Source organism: Pelecanus crispus, chromosome 8 (assembly GCF_030463565.1).
Source record: "Pelecanus crispus isolate bPelCri1 chromosome 8, bPelCri1.pri, whole genome shotgun sequence".
Classification (NCBI taxonomy): Eukaryota; Metazoa; Chordata; class Aves; order Pelecaniformes; family Pelecanidae; genus Pelecanus; species Pelecanus crispus.
The window spans coordinates 26,832,075-26,853,344 of NC_134650.1; the positions used below are offsets into that span (position 1 = coordinate 26,832,075).

The following is a 21,270-nucleotide window of genomic DNA, read 5'->3' on the forward strand; positions in this document are numbered from 1 at the left end:
TAAAAAAGTAATTAAAAAAGAAACATTTTATACGACTCTTGACAGTGGTCAAATAGAACAGGGAGCTGCACCTTAATCAGCAGGAGAAGTGAGAAGCAAAACGTCCTTTACAAACTTCGTAAGAGGCAATGCAAGAAGGAGAAGAATATGGTCATTCTGCTGGCATGCACGCACATACACACAGAGCCTGCACGGTTGGGCAATACTCTGCACGTAAAGTGCTGGGCTCACTTCATGTCAGATGTTTACATATAAAAAGGGATCAAGTATGGTTACTGGAATTACTCCCTCAAGTACAAATGGGTGAATAAAACTTCAAACCTGACACTTTCTTACATACACAAATTAAATAAACTGGCCAGAGTATTATTTAGGCAGGATTCTTCCTCAGGTCTTAGTTTAAGTGGTATTTGTGTTGCTATCAAGTGGAAGAGGCCAAAGTGCACTGGGTACAACAGCTCAGAAACACCAGATCACTTCCTAGTCTCTCTGCCCTGTTTCGGGCACTACTTCACAATTGCCAGTCCTCATTCTCAACCACATGCAAGATGTGCAGCTGCCCTGACTGCAGGGGTGAGGGAATAATTTGGCACTGCTAATAACAGTGAAGGTTTTGTAGCATTTTCCTCCCTCCCATGACAAACCCTTGCAGCTGAAAAGTAGCTGGATAACCTTTATAATCCTCTGAACTTTTATCCTGATGTGGAACTAAATTAACAATTAACTACCAATTCATTAGCTGCATTAGAAATTGAAAGCAGAAGTATCTGCCCTTTTAGCAAGGATTACAGTTTTACCTGCTCAAGGGACTGAACAGAAAAAACAAAGATGAGACCAGAGCAACATAAAAGTCACATATTTGAGAAATGGTTTCCCAGCAGCTCTAGTACAAAATATTGCTTCCATTGAGCAACACCAGCAGGTGCTAGACACTACCAGTACAGCTGTAGATCTTTTAAGGGCTGATGCTCACAATTAAGGACACATACATTTGCTGTCTGATGACCTACAGCATCACAGACCTACCCTTCCTACACAACATCCCCTCCATCTTTGAAGAATAACATAACAATGACATTTGCAGACCATTTAATGACTGGAACGTATCCACACTGTATATGCTTCCCCAAAGCAAAGAGCAGCTTGTTTTACATGGGAAGATGTGCTCCTGAAGTAGTATCTCATTCCAATACTTTTTTTTGTCCCTTAATGAAATGCATGCCTCTATAGAAGTGCATCAATAGTATAAATAATAGGAGCGCTACCCTTTGCTTCAGAACAGGCAGAGTGCTGTCTGAGGCAACAAAGCCAAACTGCAAGCAGCCCTTAAGAGGGCACATTGCCAGAGCATACCTGTGATATTCTGGGCTGAGGAAGGTACTTAAACCTACAGTTAGGCAAGGTAAGGCTGACCAAACACTCGCAAGTTTAAAAAAAACTTAGACTGAACCATTTATGTTATACAGAAAGCCATCGTTCCTCTACCATTTACAGAACTTGGGCACTTTGGCAAGTTATTCAGTTATGTTTTGTTGTTTTGGGATTCTTTGTGTTGTTTTTGGCAGATGGGCAAACATCTTCCTTTCATAAGGCAAGCAGAATCAGAGCAAACCTTGACAGACAGGACAGTAAGTAAAACCAGATCCAAATTAGATGTTTCCCGTTCCAAATTTCCTCAAGCACACTGTCTAGGCAAGCACATCTGAAGAAGTTCAGTAGGACTAGTCCTACTGCTTTGAGCTAGCCAAGAAACTGAAGTGCTGTATTAGTGTTAGCTACTGATGCTACTAAAACCACAGGGACACAAGTTTTTGACTCCACATAGAAAACATGACGTCTGGAGATGGGCCCAAAGCTCTGCAGCCAGCTCTGCTTGGACAACCCCAAAGCAACTGGTGCTGTTTTCCTCTGTTTCCACAGGTGGTAAGGCAGAAATGCCACAGACCAGTAGTTCCACCATCACCAGCCACATCAAAGTTCAGTCTGAGACAATCAGCACCATGTTCCTGAAATAAGAATTGCCCAAGAATATCAGAAAGCAAGGACAAACATCAGTCAGCTTTGGTCTAGCTGGACTTGGGCTGAAGCCATGTGGACCCAGCAGTAGCCAGGAAGCAAGCAAGCAGGTGACTGAAGCAGCCATCCTATCTGCAGATGAGGAACCATTGGAGGTACAAAGTGACAGGACATCTCATCAACATTATACTGTAGGCAAAACACCCCCAAAACACCAAAAACCAAAACCAAAGAAACACCACCAACAAAAAAAAAAACCAAAAAACACCCAAACCAAAACAGTCCATGCTCTTTGATGCAGTCTGCTTACTAGTTTTTGGAAACCCCAACACAGGTCAATCTTTCCCCCATGAATGAATTTACCAAAGAAGCACTTTGAGACCATCTGCGTCTCAAAGACCAAACTACTGACACATGGCAACAAAGAAGCTGAGAAATCAGCTTCAGAAAAGCATCAGTGACTCAGCAGAAGCATACGTCAAAGGTGTTTTCTAGGTATCCAAAAAGAAATTAAGTAGCTCCAGCTACTATGAAGGGATGGACCTCTAACTTGGCTTCTTCATGGCCTGTCATATGGGCCAATCTCATATGACAGGTGAGTTTGAGCCTCTTGCACAAGCCACACAGTATCAGGAAGGGTTTCAGACAATATTCTCTTCCTTAGAAAGATAATTTACCTACCATAGACAGTAAAAGCAAGAAGCTCATTCTAACACAATAAATCAAAACAAAACCAGTGACAGCCAAGATGACCATTACCATTCACATACAAAAAAATCAACAATAAATGCTTTAGTATCTCAGAAGTCATAGGCAGCTATATAATAGCACCATGCCAGTCCTCAAGAACCCAGAGCACTAGAATGTTTATCCTATTCTTGCAATTGTCTACTTCCTCTTACCCATAAAAATATGAACAAACTAATCCTATTTCACAAAATCAACACTGAATTTGCTCCTGCTGTCTTTTGCATAGAGAACAGAACACAGGTCATGCAACTTGAAGGGGAGTCATGGACAAGCCCTGCTGTTGCATCAACTTACTGTACAAAAATAAAGCAGAAGCTTAAGTATAAGAGAACTGAAAAAAAACCCTATAGATTTCTACTGATGTTCTTTTTCCCCAAAAGTCTGAAATCTCGTATCACTTTTGGGGGTCCCCTGCCTTGACTTATGACTTGTTCTGAACATGCACTTCATGACCTGGAAGTTATTCCCAAGATGAACTGATCTTCCAACAATTTGCAAATAATCAAGTTCTGAGGCAGCAAGTTCAATTTCATATTTAAACAGAAACAACTATTCAGTTTTTCACACTAATGTTGCAAAGCATAACTCGTGCACTACAGCTTACTGCAGAAATGACTCAAACTGTACAGTTGCTACACCAATACACCTGGTATTTACACAAAAATAAGCTCTGTCACAAAAGCATCCTATCCCTTACAGAAATTTAACAGATATTCATTTATCTTTGACAACTACAAACAGGATGCATCTGGGCCAAAATGGAGTTTAAAAAAGGCAAAAGAATCATCCCGTTTTAAAGAGGTATTTTGGAGAACAACAATATTTCCTTCAGTGGCTGCAACTAAAATGACGTGCAGCAGTATGTTGTACCTACCTGTCCCTGAAGTTCCACTTCCATTGTTTAAGCTGAATGAAATAGCAAAAATAAAACTGAGTGGAAAGGTGCTTTGAGAGTATTTAGTGCACTTCCAAGGCCAGGGCACAGGAGGAAAGGCGAAGGAGAATGTTTTAACACTTATAAAAAAAGAAGTTTCCCTACATCTTGCACACAGGAGAGAATTCCATGACTTGAGAGCTGCTGGAGAAGAACTAGAGATCCAGTACAAAATCCAGAGCAAAACAATCCAAAACATACTTTTCGAGGAAAAAAAAAACATTACTAATGTGCTGCTAAATAATGTGCTACTAATGTGCTGCTAAATACCAAGTTAATTGTCATACCATGACAATTACACAACTGCCTCCAGCATTCGCTGGTACCCAGCAGAGCCAGACTGCCTTCAGAAGAATCTCTATCACAAGGCAAAACATTAACAGTCAAATCAGTGCTTCTACCGACTGAGCACCTAGAAGCGAAGTGACAGAAAAGCATCTTACTGCCTGCTGACAATTCAGCCCGACGTTTCCCTTTTCACCCCGTACTACTTTCATCAGGCAATGCAGGGTGCGACCTTTCCGATGCAGGCCTGAGCAGTGATGTTCGATCTCCCCTCGGCAGCTCAGGATGATTTCTGGGCTCAGTGAGAAGTCTTCCATTAGCATGCGCCGGTAATCCAACATTTCACCCTGGCACTCACTGCTCACTTGTCGACCTGAGCCAAGAGAAGACGACGTGATTTAGTATTAACACTTAGCAGAGCCCTTCTTGACCTATGCTACCATTATGTTGGAAGAATAGGGATGATGTCCACGCTCTGGACAACACTAGGCTGCAACAAATATGCTAAAGCAGATGTGCTGGGAATTACACCAGTTGTTATGGTAGCTCCCAGCATTTAATTGAACATGTGAAATAGCCAGTCTATGGATTCAATGCATGGATTTGAAAAAAAGGATTCCTGAAAGATTAGGAGAATCTTATTTTGTATTTCACATTACAGTAGGTGCTTTTGAAGAACAGCTGAAAACGCTCAGTGGATCTCCAGTTCTGTGGTACAGGTCAGCTCTTCCCTGTATGCTCAAGGGCTCATTTTTTGACTGTAGAAACAGAAGTCATCAAGCTGGTAAATTACCAGAGGTATGTAATTTGGGCAGGAATTTGTCCATCCAGCAGGTTAAACATTTTCTGAGGAAAAGGTTGTCTAGAGCAATAGCACATACTTGCTCAGGAAGCCAAAACACAGAATAGGTTACCAAGAGTATACACGGAGTGTCTAACAAACCACTGTAATTGCACAGAAATCTAACTTTAATCAATGCTTAGCTCTGCTATAAGCTTTCTTACATTCCCCATGTAGACAGTTTGTTGTTGTTTTAATCAAAAAGTCTTTTTTGCTATGCCCTCCCCTAGCCCCCATCACAACCCACTCATATGTGTACAATGCCCCATGCAACACAGGTGCTACACCCCCACAAGGGCTCCCAGGCATTATAATACAGACATGTGGAAGTGTGTGGAATAATTAGTGTTCCTCCTGGGCTATGCTTTGTGCATGAGCCACACACTGCAAAACCTGTTCCATTGTGAAAGTGGAAGTTAATAACTGAACAGCAGTTTTCTGCATATAATTCAGGAAAGCACCTGCCCTACTGCAGGGAGAAGGAAAAAAAAACCCACAACTCTTCCACAAACAGCGCACATCATTTCCACATCAATGAGAAGCAATGAGTTATTCAAACTCACAAATGCACAGATTGCTTATGGTGTTACAGCAGCCTTTCCCTCCCATGCCAGGGGCACTGCAGCATGCAGCCCTGCTGCTGAATCAGAAACCACTCAGCTGCATGCCAAGGGGGAAAGCAAGCAATTTTCCAGTGCAGATCTGGAGGATATAATGTGTCATTTTACATGTTATGGCAATTTCACAGAGAACCTGTAGCATGGTCCTGCTGCAGGGCCTTCTAATGTGTTTGGGACAGCCGCTGGTGTTAGGACAGCTCCAGCTTACAGTAACTTAAAGGAACAAAAAGAATATTCTCACACTTCCCTTCTATACAGGAAAAACTAGAGTTAGAGAAATTAAGGCATCTACCCAAGCTACTGAACCGCAAGGAAAGAACATCACTTACAAGAGACAGAGGGCTGAGTATCCCTGGCTTTCCCTAAGTGATGATAAACAGGTTCTCTATTCTGTGTTTTAACCTAGTAGCATATTTGCTTACTACATAAAGGAGAAAAAAAGCTGCTTGAATTCACAGTGAATAGAAGGATTTGCAATTACACATCAATATTCCAAGTGGGACTTGCTATTTTGCATTTTAAACGTCTTGCCTACACAACAGGAGTCAGCGTCGGAGGTTTACTCAGCTATTTACTCCATCTTCAAAACAACAGTGATGAAAGCATTATGATGAGGAAACTTGCCTCTGAACCAAAGTCTGGAAAAGGTTACTTGGAGAAGGGGACTGTAAATACATGTTGAACCTGGAGGTCTCAGAGAAACTTAAAATCAAGGTCCCATCTCTCTCTTGACTCAACTCTGCTTACCTCTGTGTACAGCAGACTCTAAGCACATCAACAGATATGAAAGCCTGGCTTCCCGAGACCGGGGAAGGTTCTCCACATTACAGCGGTATTTCTTCAGATCACTTTTACAGGACTTCGCCAGTGAGTAACTGACTTTGTAGTCTTGGGCAATCAGCTTCTGGCGGGTTGTCAGCGCATCACGACACTGCAGGAGACACATTGGGATGGCTGAATGAGCTTCTGTTTGCTGGCGGCAGAGTGCTAGACCTGCTGCTGTTAAGTTTTCAAGTTGTGTTTCAAAAGACAGCTGATGCTTTATAATTCATGTGTTTAAGCTGGACTGCAGTTAAATTTCATTTGTCTCATAGAAACCACACAGTTAACAATGCACACCAAGGTCAACAGATCAAGGGTTTTAAATGCAGCAGCTATTTGCAGAGCACTTCTTAAAACTGCACATTCATCCAGCTTTTTGTGAAGAGCTATGGCTGAGAGCGTGACTCATTCTTGGTAACTAGGATCAGTTGCTGACATTTATCCCAGCTGTGGTACACACTCACCTCATGCCCTCAAGAAACAACGTTTTCCAGTCACATTTACAAAACAGTGTGTTCTTTGGATTTGTTCTGCAACATGCCAAACAGATTGACAGCAGATAAAGCAGTCTAACCATGGAATTTCTAGCCATTTTCCACAACTGGTGAGGCCCACGAGGATGTACTGTGGCCAAACCCGAACCCAGCAGCTGCAAGAACAACCCTCTCAATTTCATCCAAAAAAGGGCCTGTAAAAACACTACTACACTTCATAACTTTTGGTTTAAATTATATGAAAATTAAATCAGAGGGTGGCAGATAATTCAGAACAGCTCAGGCAAATTTGTCCATTCTCGGTCGGTTTGAAAGGAAGGAAAACTGCGCATCTGTCAGGTGGGGAGAACAGGGAGCAACCTCAGCATGAGGAACAGAGAAGCCCTATAGCCCTCTCCTCTTCCTTACACCAGGTTTTTGACTTTTCTCCCCCTCCTTCCCATACCTTCTCCAGGACCTGGAAAGCCCTACTCCAAGATATTCCCACCCCCTCCTTCATGCTCCCATCTCTGTGCCATGACTGAGACCGTGGGACTAGACAGACTTAAAGCTCTGGGCACAGGGAGATACAGGCTCACAGATACCTCATCCCCCAAAGCAGGGGAATGTCAGGTACTGCCAGTGAGCCCAGCCTGGCGATCAGTTTTGGATTACACAAAGCAAGCCACCCACCAGGCAGCTATTGTCGGCTACATGTGTGTGCAGCAGCCAATGCCATCGGCAAGGAGGGACTTTTTTCTGGGTAACAGCTTCTACAAAACTAGTGACTTTGCAGATGGTCCAACCTTGGCAGCCACAAGAGTGAGAACTAGATTTTGTGTTCTTCCTGCTCTGCAAACTATGCCCTCAGACCATCCACCCCCCTCTACCTACCAAGTCATCTGCTACAGCTTTGTCTAACCTCTCAACATCTTACATTCATATCTTGGCTGATCATGAAAAAGACCCCTCAAAGCACACCACTGTCCCTGTACAACCAAAACCAGGTTAAATAAAAATAGCAGTCCATTTCAGTAACGTGCTTGTACAAAATGAAGCTTTGTTTCAAGCCCTCAGGGATCACACTCTCAGTTTTGAATTTGTTAATTGGAACCAAGCTTTCAGATAGCTAATGCATTTAAAGAAAAGGAAATTAGTCTGATCCCTCCAGGCCTCCGAATTGGGCTCCTTCAGCAGAGCTTCTCTGAGGAGGGCTTTACAGATATCCATCTTTATAACCTTTCAGACAGATGATATAATTCCATATAATCTCAAACACTATGATGCTGCTTCTGAAATCACTGAAGGCACTGCTGTCTTCCCAAAACACCTACAGCAATACAAACTCTTTTCAGGACTAACTTTCCAGAATTTTGTTATTTTTGAAAACCACATCTTCAGGAAAAACATAAGGAAAACTTCAGTAACTGAGGCATGCATTTTTCCCACAGAATTTGCTGCTTCATGGTCAGATACTGATAGCCTTGAAAACAAAACTGAAACACACACAGCTTCCTGTGCTGAGGCATTTGAGTATTTTGTTTCTAATCTGTACGCTATGACGCCATTTATCCAAGGCTTACCCCAGCATGGTGCAACTTTTACTTTAAACACTCACAGTGCTACCACTTGAGCTCCATGTCTACCTTCCCGAATTACCCACCCAAAAGCTTTAATTTATTTAAATCCTTAACTTTAAAGGCTGTAACTTGAGTACAATTAATTCAAGCCATCAGCACGTAGTTGGAAACACAAACATATCGAAGTAAACTGACTGCCTTAACAGATGCTTTGTGTGACCACGTAGATGATGGATTTTCCTCAACACTGGAAAAGAATACTGTAGCCTGGACTGATGAATGATCTGATGATTTCTGCATTAAGGATTTGTCTCACGAAGACAGATACCTACCTTTTCACTCATTGATTCTTCAAACTTGTGATTAAAGAGGCACTTGTAGACTCTGCCTTCCCCAGCCTGAGTCTGTGAAACAGAACAGTAACATTCACCAAAGATAAGACTTGTAATGCTTAATGAGCAGGCTAAACTACACCTAAAGAGATTTATTTTTTAAACTAGAAATACATTAAAGTTAGTATTTCAAATGACAGTGATAGCTTCTATACTATAAAAATCTTTTAAATTTTATTGCATTAGAAAAAAAATCTGGTTGTGTTCATCACCCTTTTAGTGATAAGACGCTCAGCTGATAACTCAGACTCAATGCAGCTTTCTACTCAATGCAGCTTTCCAGCTCATCACTCCAGGGATAAGAAGTGCTTCAAGTAGAGTCAGACCAGGCTTACCTTGTGCAACAGCTTACTGCTGCAGAAGGGAGCAGTCATTTACCTTTGTTGCTTCCTCGCCATTCCAGTCGTTCCACTCCCTGTCAACACCAGCTCTGATGCCCATTAAACCATTTATGCCAATTCAGTTCATTAACCCACTGGAAATAATGCTTGTTTGTTGGGTGAGCGAATATAATACCAATTTTATTGCAAAATGACAGCTACAAGGTGTCTGTTTTGAGTATTACACGATCTCGCTCGGGCTCCAGTCTATCGTTCCATTCCTCCTTCCAGTAGGATTTCAGGTTTTTTTTAATGGATTACGGTAGAAGAGAATGCAAGAGGGAACTACTCACATTTTCACAAAATCGTTCTCTGTCATCTCGGCATGCAAAGTAGAGATGCCGGTCCAAGTGGAAGTCATCTGAAGAGAGTTCAGCTACACGAAGGATCGCTTTCTTACACTGATCAGAAACCTGAATTCGAGGATCAGTCTCCTCTGCCTCTTTTACCAGGCCTTTTTCCAGGCATGCGACCACCTCTCCTTGTGAGTGGGCATCCTATATGAGAAGAGCAAGACAACACCTGTAACCAAGCACTTACATCATCAAGTGATGTGTGATTCTGGACAAGCATCACATAAATTAAGCAACAAACAAACTGTCTACATAGAGACTTCCAAAAGTTCAGCCTAAACTGCATTTACATTCAGAGGAGGCAACAGTTAATATCTGTACTATCCACATACTTTATACATCACCATCCTGCTGATGGTCACCATGAAATCCCCCCCCCACCAATGCTCTGGGTTTGTTTTAATGTGACTTAATGAGATTATCACTACTTAGTCACACTGCTCAGAGCAGTCTACCAAAACGGCCAAATTATCTTTAATCTGACATAGCTCTCTTCGCACCATGGCAACAGCAAGCAACAACATCACATTAAGAACATACTTGGGGGAGAGAAAAATCATAGTTCCTCCATGCTGAGACAAGCCTTCAGTTTGGGTGGGGATAATTAGTGATGCTAAAAAGGCTACAAAGGAGCTTTGACCAATCTAGGCTTCTCAGTGCTAATTCCACCATCAAGAGAATAAAAAAAAAAATTCAAAGCATTCAATAGTAGATGAAGTCTCGGACAAAGCAGTTCTGGCCCAATACTGTACGCCACATCCGCTGTCCTGCAAGCCTGAAGACAGCTTTGGACTATGACCAGCAACTGCCAATAAATGTAGAGAGTCTGTGCTTTGTATGAAAGCATGGAAGAGGCAGGATGAAGCTGATCAAAGCTCCATTTAGTTTCCTACATTCTTTTTATGTGTTTAGAAAGGGAACTGTACCCCCTCTATACCTCTGTAGAGGGTCTGACTCCTCTAATAAACAAGAACTCTCCTGGAACAGATCTGTCAAGGCTTCTGCAAGTTTTTCCTGTGAAGATAACCTTAATTTATGCTGCTCTGCTGTGAGAGGATATTGCTACTAAACTTACATCAATCTGGAGTATACAAGGCATGCATATTTACATACATCTGAATCACTCAACCTGGCATTTGCAGTAACTATTTAGGAGCTGTCCCTTCAGCTCACTTTGTCAAGTAGATTCATCCATTGCTGTTGCAGCAGCATGAGTAAGAGAGCAGTCTCCATAAAACATGACCATGACTATTCAAAACTATCCAAATCTTTTTGTTCTGACATGTCTCCTAAGGCAGGCAGCCTTAGGAGAATCAATTCCTGTTTTAACTCTGTTACATTTGGAGAACAAGCAGAATTGGCTGATCACAAAGTTGTGAACACAACCCAGAAGTATAATCAGTTTAAAAGGGCTAAATGTAGTTTTCCCCTTAAAAAGGGGCAAAACTCCCCAAACCCACACACCCCAAAACTCCTTATTTTGGTTTGCTCTTTTCTTTGAGTGGGAACTGGCCAACTCCACTTGCTGGCCAACTCCACATGCTGGCCAGATATCAGCATCTTTGAAGAAATATAATTATATACCAACAGTCCCTTTAGGACTGCACCCAAAAGGGATCTGAGGAATACTAGTTAGCAGTATGTTTGCCATGTTACTTAAAATTGCCATTTATCCATAACCACGCCAAACAGAAACACTGTTCCACAAATCCTCCTGGTCAGTCATAGGTAGTAATTACAACTGAGGAGCTGGCAAGCGTAAATCATTGAAAACAACCACTTCAATTTCCTCTGGCAGTTTTTTGCTCCAGCCTAGGTGAGGTTGCAGCTGGGAGGCAAGACAGACCAAGATTACCCTCACTTGCCTGCAGCCTCCCTTACAAGCCAGCAAGGAGGGCACAAGGCAAGCTTTTCCTCCTAGGAAAATCAGAAGTTTCCTGGTTTCTTGCAGTGTGGGTCTAAATTCCCAGTCAGTCATACTATATATGAAAGTAAACCTACTTTAATAGTCTAGTGAAAGCAGATTTCCATATGCTGGATGCTGAATGTTTACTGTTGCATTTCAGGGACACAACATGAAATGACTACTTTATTGCATTACTTCGCAAATACAATTTTTACATTTGGGTAGATCATCCTGCAGTGCTGGCTACTCTGCTGCCCTGTATTAGAGCAATTTTAAAACATGTCAGACTTAACAGAAATAGAAACACACGAAAGTCAACACAGCTGGCTCTTGAAAGATGCAGTCCTGCCCCTTCCTCCTACCTCCAAGCATTTACATACCTTCTTGTGGTGCCATTAGTGTTCCTGCCTCCACTTGACACTGTTTGGGAGATTTACTGGCCTAATCTGGGGTTCATTTTCAGGCAGATCAGGTCCCTGAGTGCTAGTGCTGACTAGTCAAACGAGCTTAAGGAGGTCCTACCTCTTCATTTCTTCAAAAGTGCATGAAGGCAGCTACACTACTGGCCAAACAGAGTATAGATGGGACTTTACAAATGTGGTTTCGAGAAATATCACTTCAAGCTCTAATTATAGGCAAACACCTACTGTATTTAAGATGTACAATCTTACTGCAGACTGGAGGGGAAAGTGCGTGGCTGCACTCAACCATCTTTTTCTAAAGCAGCTGGCAATCAAAAGTTTGACAGGCTCGGCCTAAGGACGGCAGGACAGCTTTGACACACATTTGCGGTATCTGCATCACTTTGTGGCTCTACACCATGCAGAGCTGCGTGTTCCCACCTGCACTCCACATGCCACCAGTCCTGCAGGGCCAGCTCACCTTTGGAGGCACCAAAGCCGAGGGTTGGCATCCCACGGCGTGAGCTCTCCCAGCCCTGCTCCAGCACCGGCTGCCTGGTGGGTACAAGGGTATAAACACCTGCTGCAGCTCCGCTGTGGAACAAATCCCAACAAAGCTTTTCCTCTATCCAGCACCCTGTTGTTGGAAAACCTCCACCTTAGAGCTGAAGACCTCTAAGTTCACTCCACAAGTCAGGACTCCTCAAAATTGCTTCAGGGGCTGACAGAGACTAGGCCTCACTTCTCCAGTGCAACATACTGAAATACAGGAGATTATATCTAAAAATCACACACTTTTCTTGGAATTGTTGCCTCACCACCACTATCAATCTTAAATGGAGAATTTTAATGGAACATTGCAAAGATCTGTTAAATATACTAGATTAATTATCTAGTCTGGAGTGCCTTGAAACTCTGCATAGTTTTATGAAAGGATACATTTAGATCCACAAAGGATACCAGCAGCTTTCCAATACTCCTATGGCACTTTGAGCCACAGAGAAATGAAATTAAGTTCCAAATGTGCCCAAGCAAACCCCCTTCAGCACAACTCTTAGTGAGATTTTAATTCATTCCTATGACCAAAATTCAAACTGCAGGCACATGGCTTTAGGCCAAGACAGAATTTTAAAAACCTTGTTCTTATTATGCATCTTCCATCAGAGATTCCCCCACCCCCCACCAAGTATAGTTTTTTTGCAGTTCTTGGGGGTTTTTTTGTCATTTTCAGAAGCTCCTTTGGAAAAGACTTCATTCTGTCTGAAACCCGACATGCCTCGAGTTCATGACTGTTCTAGCTGCAGGCTTGCAGAGAGAAGCTGGAAAAGTGACCAGAAAAGAGTTAAGAGTAGAACAGAGCAGCAGACAGGAAGGTAAACCATAACCTCTCTTACCAGCACAGCACCTTGCACTGAACAGCCATGTTGACTTGCTGCAGCCAGAGCACTCAGGCTATGGAAAACCAACCCCGCAGATCTATCACGAGTTCCAGTTTGGCACTCAAGCTCGCTAACCCAGACACCAGGGTTACAGGGATGGCTCTTAGATTAGCTAATTCCCAGTACTTCAGCTGATGGCATACTGCTCTAATACTATACTAAGTAAACAAAGACTGAGCGGAATGTTATAATCTCTTCCCATTTAGATTCATTTCCCCTCTGTATCCAGTACTTCTATAAAACTAGGGAAAGAGTGAGAGCAACTGTACTTGAAGCACTTAGGGGTGAAAAAAGGCAAGAAACAATAGTCTCCTAATATGTCTTTTTTTTTAGGAATCTGAAAAATACTATTATCTGGTAAAGTACTACAACAGATATGCAACTGACACTTATGCAGCCTTCATTATGGCAAATAATCTACTCCAGTTTGGACAGCATGGCTAAATCCAGCACCTGGGCAACTATACACTACCCACTAGTTTGATACAATCCTGGACATTACCAGGATTGGGAAAGCAGCTCATTCTGATAGGCAGCCCAAGAAGAAAAGCTCTGTTGCAATTACCAATGTCAAATTAGATCCCTATTGCATGAAGACAAAGCAAGCTTTAAATACCAGGAAACCAAATCTGCTATAAAGCACAACAACCAACTGGAAAGGTGACTGAAACTACTATTAAGTATTTCCCCATTAACTGGAAGAACACATCCCCCCCCCCAATTTCACAACACAGGCATATTACAAAACTTAATGCTTTCAAATGACCTATCTACAGCCTTTCTGCTATATACAGCAAAACGAAGTTTACAGTCAGACTGAGACTTCTAAGCTGAACTTTATTGCTCTTACAGAACAGAAAACCAAGAAGAAACATGGAAAAGCAAGCACAGAAAACACCACATCAGAAGTAACAAACCCAGCAGGAACAGAATTCAATTAGGAAGAAGAAAGCAAGCTAAAACAAAAAAAAAAAAAAAGGAAGTCTAGAAAAGGAAAACAGTTAGCTAGCAGAGGGGCTTCAAGAGGCAGTATAATTCCGGAATACCTACTAAAGTGCCTTTTACAGTTAAAAATACCAGTTTATCCCAGTTAGTATGATGAAGCTATCATACTGCAATGTACTAGCTGCCTGATGTAGATGGAGTTAGTGGTCTAGCAGTGCTTATTTCCATAAAAAAGGAAAAGAAAGGAAAAGAAAGGAAAGGGAAAAGGGAAAAGGAAAAGAAAGGAAAGGGAAAAGGGAAAAGGGAAAAGGGAAAAGGGAAAAGGGAAAAGGGAAAAGGGAAAAGGGAAAAGGGAAAAGGAAAAGAAAGGGAAAAGGGAAAAGGGAAAAGGGAAAAGGGAAAAGGGAAAAGGGAAAAGGGAAAAGGGAAAAGGGAAAAGGGAAAAGGGAAAAGGGAAAAGGGAAAAGGGAAAAGGGAAAAGGGAAAAGGGAAAAGGGAAAAGGGAAAAGGGAAAAGGGAAAAGGGAAAAGGGAAAAGGGAAAAGGGAAAAGGGAAAAGGGAAAAGGGAAAAGGGAAAAGGGAAAAGGGAAAAGGGAAAAGGGAAAAGGGAAGGAAAGAAAGAGAGAGATGAATCTTTTCCCCCATCTTCCTCCTCAGGTGTCCAGGTCCTATTTATTAAATTCACAGTTACGTTCAGTCACACAAAAGGGTAATGACTGTTTCTCTACAGGTAACCCTCAGAAGCTACAGCATGGAAATAAAACCTGAACCAGCATCTGATGGGAGTAAATTAGATGAGATTTCTCCAAAGCAGAAAAGGGATAGAACAGAACACCAACAAAAGAAATCCTTGCATAGCCATTTATAGCTGTTTCCATAGCAGTATAAAATACTTCAACTGCTCTAAGTGCCAAGGATGACAGCATAACAAAAGACATCATACGACAGGCTGCAATGCTTTCACAAACCAAGGCAAAATATTCTGGGTTGGGTACCAAGAAAGTGAGGAATATGCATAAACCACACTAACACCCATAAAAGTTTGGTTAGTGACTTGCTTTGCTATCCCACAGAAACTTGGTGACACAAAGTTTACACAGATGCCTTGTGACCTTAGCCACCCCGGCCATCCTCACCCTTCACCCATCTTAACTTCTGCAACCAACACAGTGGGTTATGCACAGTAATGCACACAGGCCTGCCAGCACTGGTTTCACTTCTACTATATGAGATTTGGCTTATGCTCACAAAATCCGCTTTACTGTACCCTTCAGTGTTACCGTAAGTATTTTAATTTATTTTAATTTGGTCAAGCCACAGGTAATACGCAGACCTGACACGCAGAACTCCCGTATTACGCTTCTGATTCTATACTGATTGTTAAAAGCAGTTTCTCATTTCATTAGGTCCTTCAGCCCAGTATTAAAAGAGAGCCTTTACCTTATGGAGAAAGCAAATTACTCAGCTGTGACTAGTCTGAACCAGTGGTGCCTGCAAGTTCCTCCAACTTCTATGGTTGCTTTTGTTCTTGAAAGGGAGTCCTTAGTCTTGTGCTTTCTGTTTGTCCTGGTTTCGGCTGGGATAGAGTTAATTTTCTTCCTAGTAGCAGGCATAGTGCTGTGTTTTGCATTTAGTAGGAGAAGAATGTTGGTAACACACTGATGTTTTAGTTGTTGCTAAGTCCTGCTTATGCTAGTCAAGGACTTTTCAGCTTCCCATGCTCTGCCAGGTGCACAAGAAACTGAGAGGTGGCACAGCCAGAATAGTTGATGCAAACTGACCAAAGGGCTATTCCATACCATATGACATCATGCTCAGTATAGAAACGGGGCGGGGTTGGCTGGGGAGCAGCGATTGCTGCTTGGGAACTGTTTGGGTATCAGTCGGCAGGTGGTGAGCAATTGCATTGTGCATCACTTGCTTTGTATGTTATTATTATTATATTGTTACTATTATCATTACTATTTTACTTTATTTCAATTATTAAACTGTTCTTATCTCAACCCAGGAGTGTTTCTCACTCGTACTCCTCCGATTCCCTCCCCCATCCCACCAGGGCAAGGGGAGTGAGCAAGCGGCTGCGTGGTGCTTAGTTGCTGGCTGGGGCTAAACCACGACAGTCCTTTTTGGCACCCAACATGGGGCCTGAAGGGTTTCAGATAATAACAGATTAACCAGAGTGTGTTAAGGAATCCGCTAACAGTTGCCAGTCACAATATTAGTTCATCTGATCTACACCATGCTCCTTTTTTTGCTGTACATGTTAAAGATTGGTGTTGGTTTTTGCAGTTTGCTGTGCTCTGCAGTGATTAGTGATGTTTTGCCTGGGAGATTTGTTATTAAAACACTGACCTTGAGCACTATTTGGTATCTTGGGTTTGTACTGAAGCCATTACTGTACTTTGGGTATCACCTTATGGAGAGGATTAGCAATTATACCTCTTCCTCTGAGAGGTTTTTTGTGGAGGAAATACAGAACAGTACCTTCGCTACCTTCTTCTATGATGTTTCCTCCTTCATTACAGTAACTTTTCAGTATCTTGAACATCCTTGGGTAGTTAAGATACATCTATTGCTATTTCTTGGGAATACTGTTTCGGTTTTGATGAAGGTTAGTAAGCAATTTAAGAATATCATCCAGAGATCTGCCCCAAGGCTGGAGAGTTATGAGTGGCAAGGTGTGTGGGATAGTATGGGCAAGTACCTGGGGCAGTGGGCACCTCCAGTGTTTTGGAACTTCACCCCTGAACAAGTGCAGAATCCTGAAGAACTAGTAAAGTATTTGGAAAAAGTATGTTGTCACCCTGGCAACTCCAGAGAGACACAAATCATTGCAACATGCTGGGGGCTGGCCCATGCCTATCGAGCCATGGTCAACACTATTCAGTACCCTCAAGGGAAAGAGAAGGTCTCTGGATCTGATGACAAGACAACAGGCACTGCAGCCACTCCAACCCCAGTGACAGGCACTGCGGCTACTCCAACCCCCACCACAGGCACTGCGACTACTCCAACCCCAGTAACAGGCACCGTGGCTAAACCAGAGAACCAACCCACGCCAGTATCAGTTGCCCCTATACAGAAGAAAAAATACACAAGAAAATCAGCTCGTTTAGTAAGGGATAAAGGTGAACCAGGGCCATCACGAGAACCAGAGGAGGAAGAACCCATAAATGAGCGGGTAACCACTCGATCCCTATCCCTGAGTGAGCTGCGAGATATGCGAAAAGATTTCAGTTGTCATCCAGGCGAGCACATCATCACCTGGCTGCTCCAATGCTGGGATAACAGGGCCAGTAGCCTGGATTTAGAGGGTAAGGAAGCCAAGCAGCTGGGATCCCTTTCCAGGGAAGGGGGCATTGACAAAGCAATTGGAAAAGGGGCAAAAACATTCAGCCTCTAGAGGCGACTTCTGTCAAGCGTGAAGGAAAGGTATCCCTTCCCTTCAAGGAGGATGTTATATACCGCCCAGGCAAATGGACCACCATAGAGAAGGGTATCCAGTACCTGAGGGAGTTAGGCGTGCTGGAGGTGATTTATAGTGACCTGCACGATGAGCAGTTACCCAAAGACCCAGATGAAGTCAGGTGCACATGACCCATGTGGCAGAAGGTGCTACAGAGCGCACCAGCATTGTATTCCAACTCGTTGGCAATACTGGCCTGGAAAGATGACGAGGCACCAACAGTGGATGAAGTGGCTAGACAACTCTGGGAATACGAAGAAAGTATCTCTTCCTCCCTACGGGCCTGTGTCTCAGCTCTGGAAAAACTGTCCCAAGAGTTCCGACAACCCAGAGAGGGTATGTCCTACCCCCCACCTGTACGGACCAGTATCTCAGCCATTAGGAGTCAACGTCCTTATGCTCAAGAGAGAGGATACAGAGGATACACACCATGGGGCACCCTGTGGTTTTACCTGCGTGATCATGGTGAGGACATGAGGAAGTGGGATGGAAAATTAACCTTGACCCTAGAGGCACGGGTGCATGAGTTGCAAGGAAAAACTATTAGAAAAGGTGGTTCTCCCAGGAAAATTGCAGCTCCAGTTTCCAGTGAGCGTTCCCCAGACAGAAGAAGAGGGCTAATTTTACTTCTAATATTAATCAAGGGACTTTTGATTCACATTTACAAGAAGTGAACAACAAATACTATGACCAGTGTTAGAGGGGCCCTGCCTCCAGCCAGGTGGAGGAAAGGGACAACCGGGTTTATTGGACTGTGTGGATTCGATGGCCTGGCACATCAGACCCACAGGAGTATAAGGCTCTAGTGGACACCGGTGCACAGTGTACCCTAATGCCATCAAGTTATAGAGGGGCAGAACCCATTTGTATTTCCGGAGTGACAGGGGGATCCCAACAGCTCACTGTACTGGAGGCTGAAGTGAGCCTAACTGGGAATGAGTGGCAGAAGCACCATTGTGACTGGCCCAGATGCTCCGTGCATCCTTGGCACAGACTACCTCAGGAGAGGGTATTTCAAGGACCCAAAAGGGTACCAGTGGGCTTTTGGTATAGCTGCCTTGGAGACGGAGGAAATTAAACAGCTGTCCACCTTGCCTGGTCTCTCAGAGGACCCTTCAATTGTGGGGTTGCTGAGGGTCAAAGAACAACAGGTGCCGATTGCTACTACAACTGTGCACAGGCAGCAATATCGCACCAACTGAGACTCCCTGCTTCCCATCCATAACCTGATTCGTCAACTGGAGAGCCAAGGAGTGATCAGCAAGACTCGCTCACCCTTTAATAGTCCTATATGGCCAGTGCGAAAGTCTAATAGAGAGTGGAGACTAACAGTGGACTATCGTGGCCTGAACAAAGTTACACCACCACTGAGTGCTGCCGTGCCAGACATGCTAGAACTTGAATACGAACTGGAGTCAAAGGCAGCCAAGTGGTATGCCACAATTGACATTGCTAATGCATTTTTCTCCATCTCTTTGGCAGCAGAGTGCAGGCCCCAGTTTGCTTTTACCCGGAGGGGTGTTCAGTAGACCTGGAACCGACTGCCCCAGGGCTGGAAGCACAGCCCCACCATTTGCCATGGACTGATCCAAACGGCACTGGAACATCTGCAGTATATTGATGACATCATTGTGTGGGGCAGTACAGCAGAAGTTTTTGAGAAGGGAAAGAAAATAGTCCAAATCCTTCTGAAGGCCGGGTTTGCCATAAAACAAAGTAAGGTCAAGGGACCCACACAGGAGATCCAATTTTTAGGAATAAAATGGCAAGATGGACGTCGTCAGATCCCAATGGATGTGATCAACAAAATAACAGCTATGTCCCCACCAACTAGCAAAAAGGAAACACAAGCTTTCTTAGGCGTTGTGGGCTTTTGGAGAATGCATATTCCAAATTACAGCCAGATCGTAAGCCCTCTCTATCAAGTGACCCGGAAGAAGAATGAATTCAAATGGGGCCCTGAGCAACAACAAGCCTTTGAACAAATTAAAAGGGAGACAGTTCATGCAGTAGCCCTTGGGCCAGTCCGGGCAGGGCAGGATATTAAAAATGTGCTCTACACCACAGCCGGGGAGAATGGCCCTACCTGGAGCCTCTGGCAGAAAGCACCAGGGGAGACTCGAGGTCGACCCCTAGGGTTTTGGAGTCAGGGATACAGAACATCTGAGGCCCGCTATACTCCAACTGAGAAAGAGATACTGGCAGCATATGAAGGAGTTCGAGCTGCTTCGGAAGTGGTTGGTACTGAAGCACAGCTCATGCTGGCACCCCGACTGCCAGTGCTTGGCTGGATGTTCAAAGGGAGGGTCCCCTCTACACATCATGCAACTGATGCTACGTGGAGTAAGTGGGTTGCACTAATCACACAACAGGCTCGAATAGGAAACCTCAGTCGCCCAAGAATCTTGGAAGTGATCATGGACTGGCCAGAAGGCAAAAATTTTGGAATATCACCAGAGGAGGCAGTGACACGTGCTGAGGAGGCCCCACTGTATAATACATTGCCAGAAAATGAGAAGCAATATGCCCTATTCACTGATGGGTCCTGTCGTCTTGTGGGAAAGCATCGGAGGTGGAAAGCTGCTGTATGGAGTCCTATATGAAAAGTTGCAGAAGCTGCTGAAGGAGAAGGGGAATCGAGTCAGTTTGCAGAGGTGATGAAAGCCATCCAGCTGGCTTTAGATATTGCTGAAAGAGAAAAGTGGCCAGTACTTTATCTCTATACTGACTCATGGATGGTGGCAAATACCCTGTGGGGGCGGCTGCAGCAATGGAAACAGCGCAGAGGCAAACCCATCTGGGCTGCTGCATTGTGGCAAGATATTGCTGCCCGGGTAGAGAACCTGGTTGTAAAAGTTCGTCACGTAGATGCTCACATACCCAAGCGCTGGGCCACTGAAGAACATCAAAACAACCAGGAGGTGGATCAGGCTGCTAAGACTGAAGTGGCTCAGGTGGATCTGGACTGGCAACATAAGGGTGAATTATTCATAGCCCAGTGGGCCCATGATATCTCAGGCCATCAAGGAAGAGATGCAACATATAAATGGGCCTGTGATCGAGGGGTGGACTTAACTATGGACAGTATTGCACAGGTTATTCATGAGTGTGAAACATGCGCTGCAATCAAGCAAGCCAAGCGGTTCAAGCCCCTCGGGTATAGTGAACGATGGCTGAAATATAAATATGGGGAGACCTGGCAGGTTGATTATATCACATCTCACAAACCCGCCAAGGCAAGCGCTATGTGCTCACCATGGTGGAAGCAACCATTGGATAGCTGGAAACATATTCCGTGCCCCATGCCACTGCCCAGAACACCATCCTGGGCCTTGAAAAGCAAGTCCTTGGCACCCCAGAAAGAACTGAGTCAGACAACAGGACTCATTTCCGAAACAACCTCATAGACACCTGGGACAAAGAGCACGGCATTGAGTGGGTGTATCACATCCCCTATCATGCACCAGCCTCTGGGAAAATCAAACGATACAATGGACTGTTAAAGACTACCCTGAGAGCAATGGGTGGTGGGACCTTCAAACATTGGGATACACATTTGGCAAAAGCCACCTGGTTAGTCAACACCAGGGGATCCGCCAATCAAGCTGGCCCTACCCAATCAAAACTTCTACGTACTGTAGAAGGAGATAAAGTCCCTGTAGTGCAC

General features: G+C 43.8%; 1 protein-coding gene across 2 annotated transcripts in view; it reads right to left on the minus strand.

Moving 5' to 3' along the window:
- GLG1 (golgi glycoprotein 1) overlaps window positions 1-21,270 on the minus strand; it is a 96,797-nt gene that overhangs the window by 24,261 nt on the left and 51,266 nt on the right. For both annotated transcript variants that reach the window (XR_012831248.1, XM_075715078.1), the window contains exons 5-8: window positions 9,387-9,590; window positions 8,654-8,725; window positions 6,194-6,377; window positions 4,144-4,358 (exon numbers count right to left, since the gene is read on the minus strand). Coding sequence is in view for 1 of the 2 variants with exons in the window: in XM_075715078.1 (XP_075571193.1) it covers window positions 4,144-4,358; window positions 6,194-6,377; window positions 8,654-8,725; window positions 9,387-9,590 (675 nt within the window). In the remaining variant the exon portion in view is untranslated. The remainder of the gene's footprint in view (window positions 1-4,143; window positions 4,359-6,193; window positions 6,378-8,653; window positions 8,726-9,386; window positions 9,591-21,270) is intronic.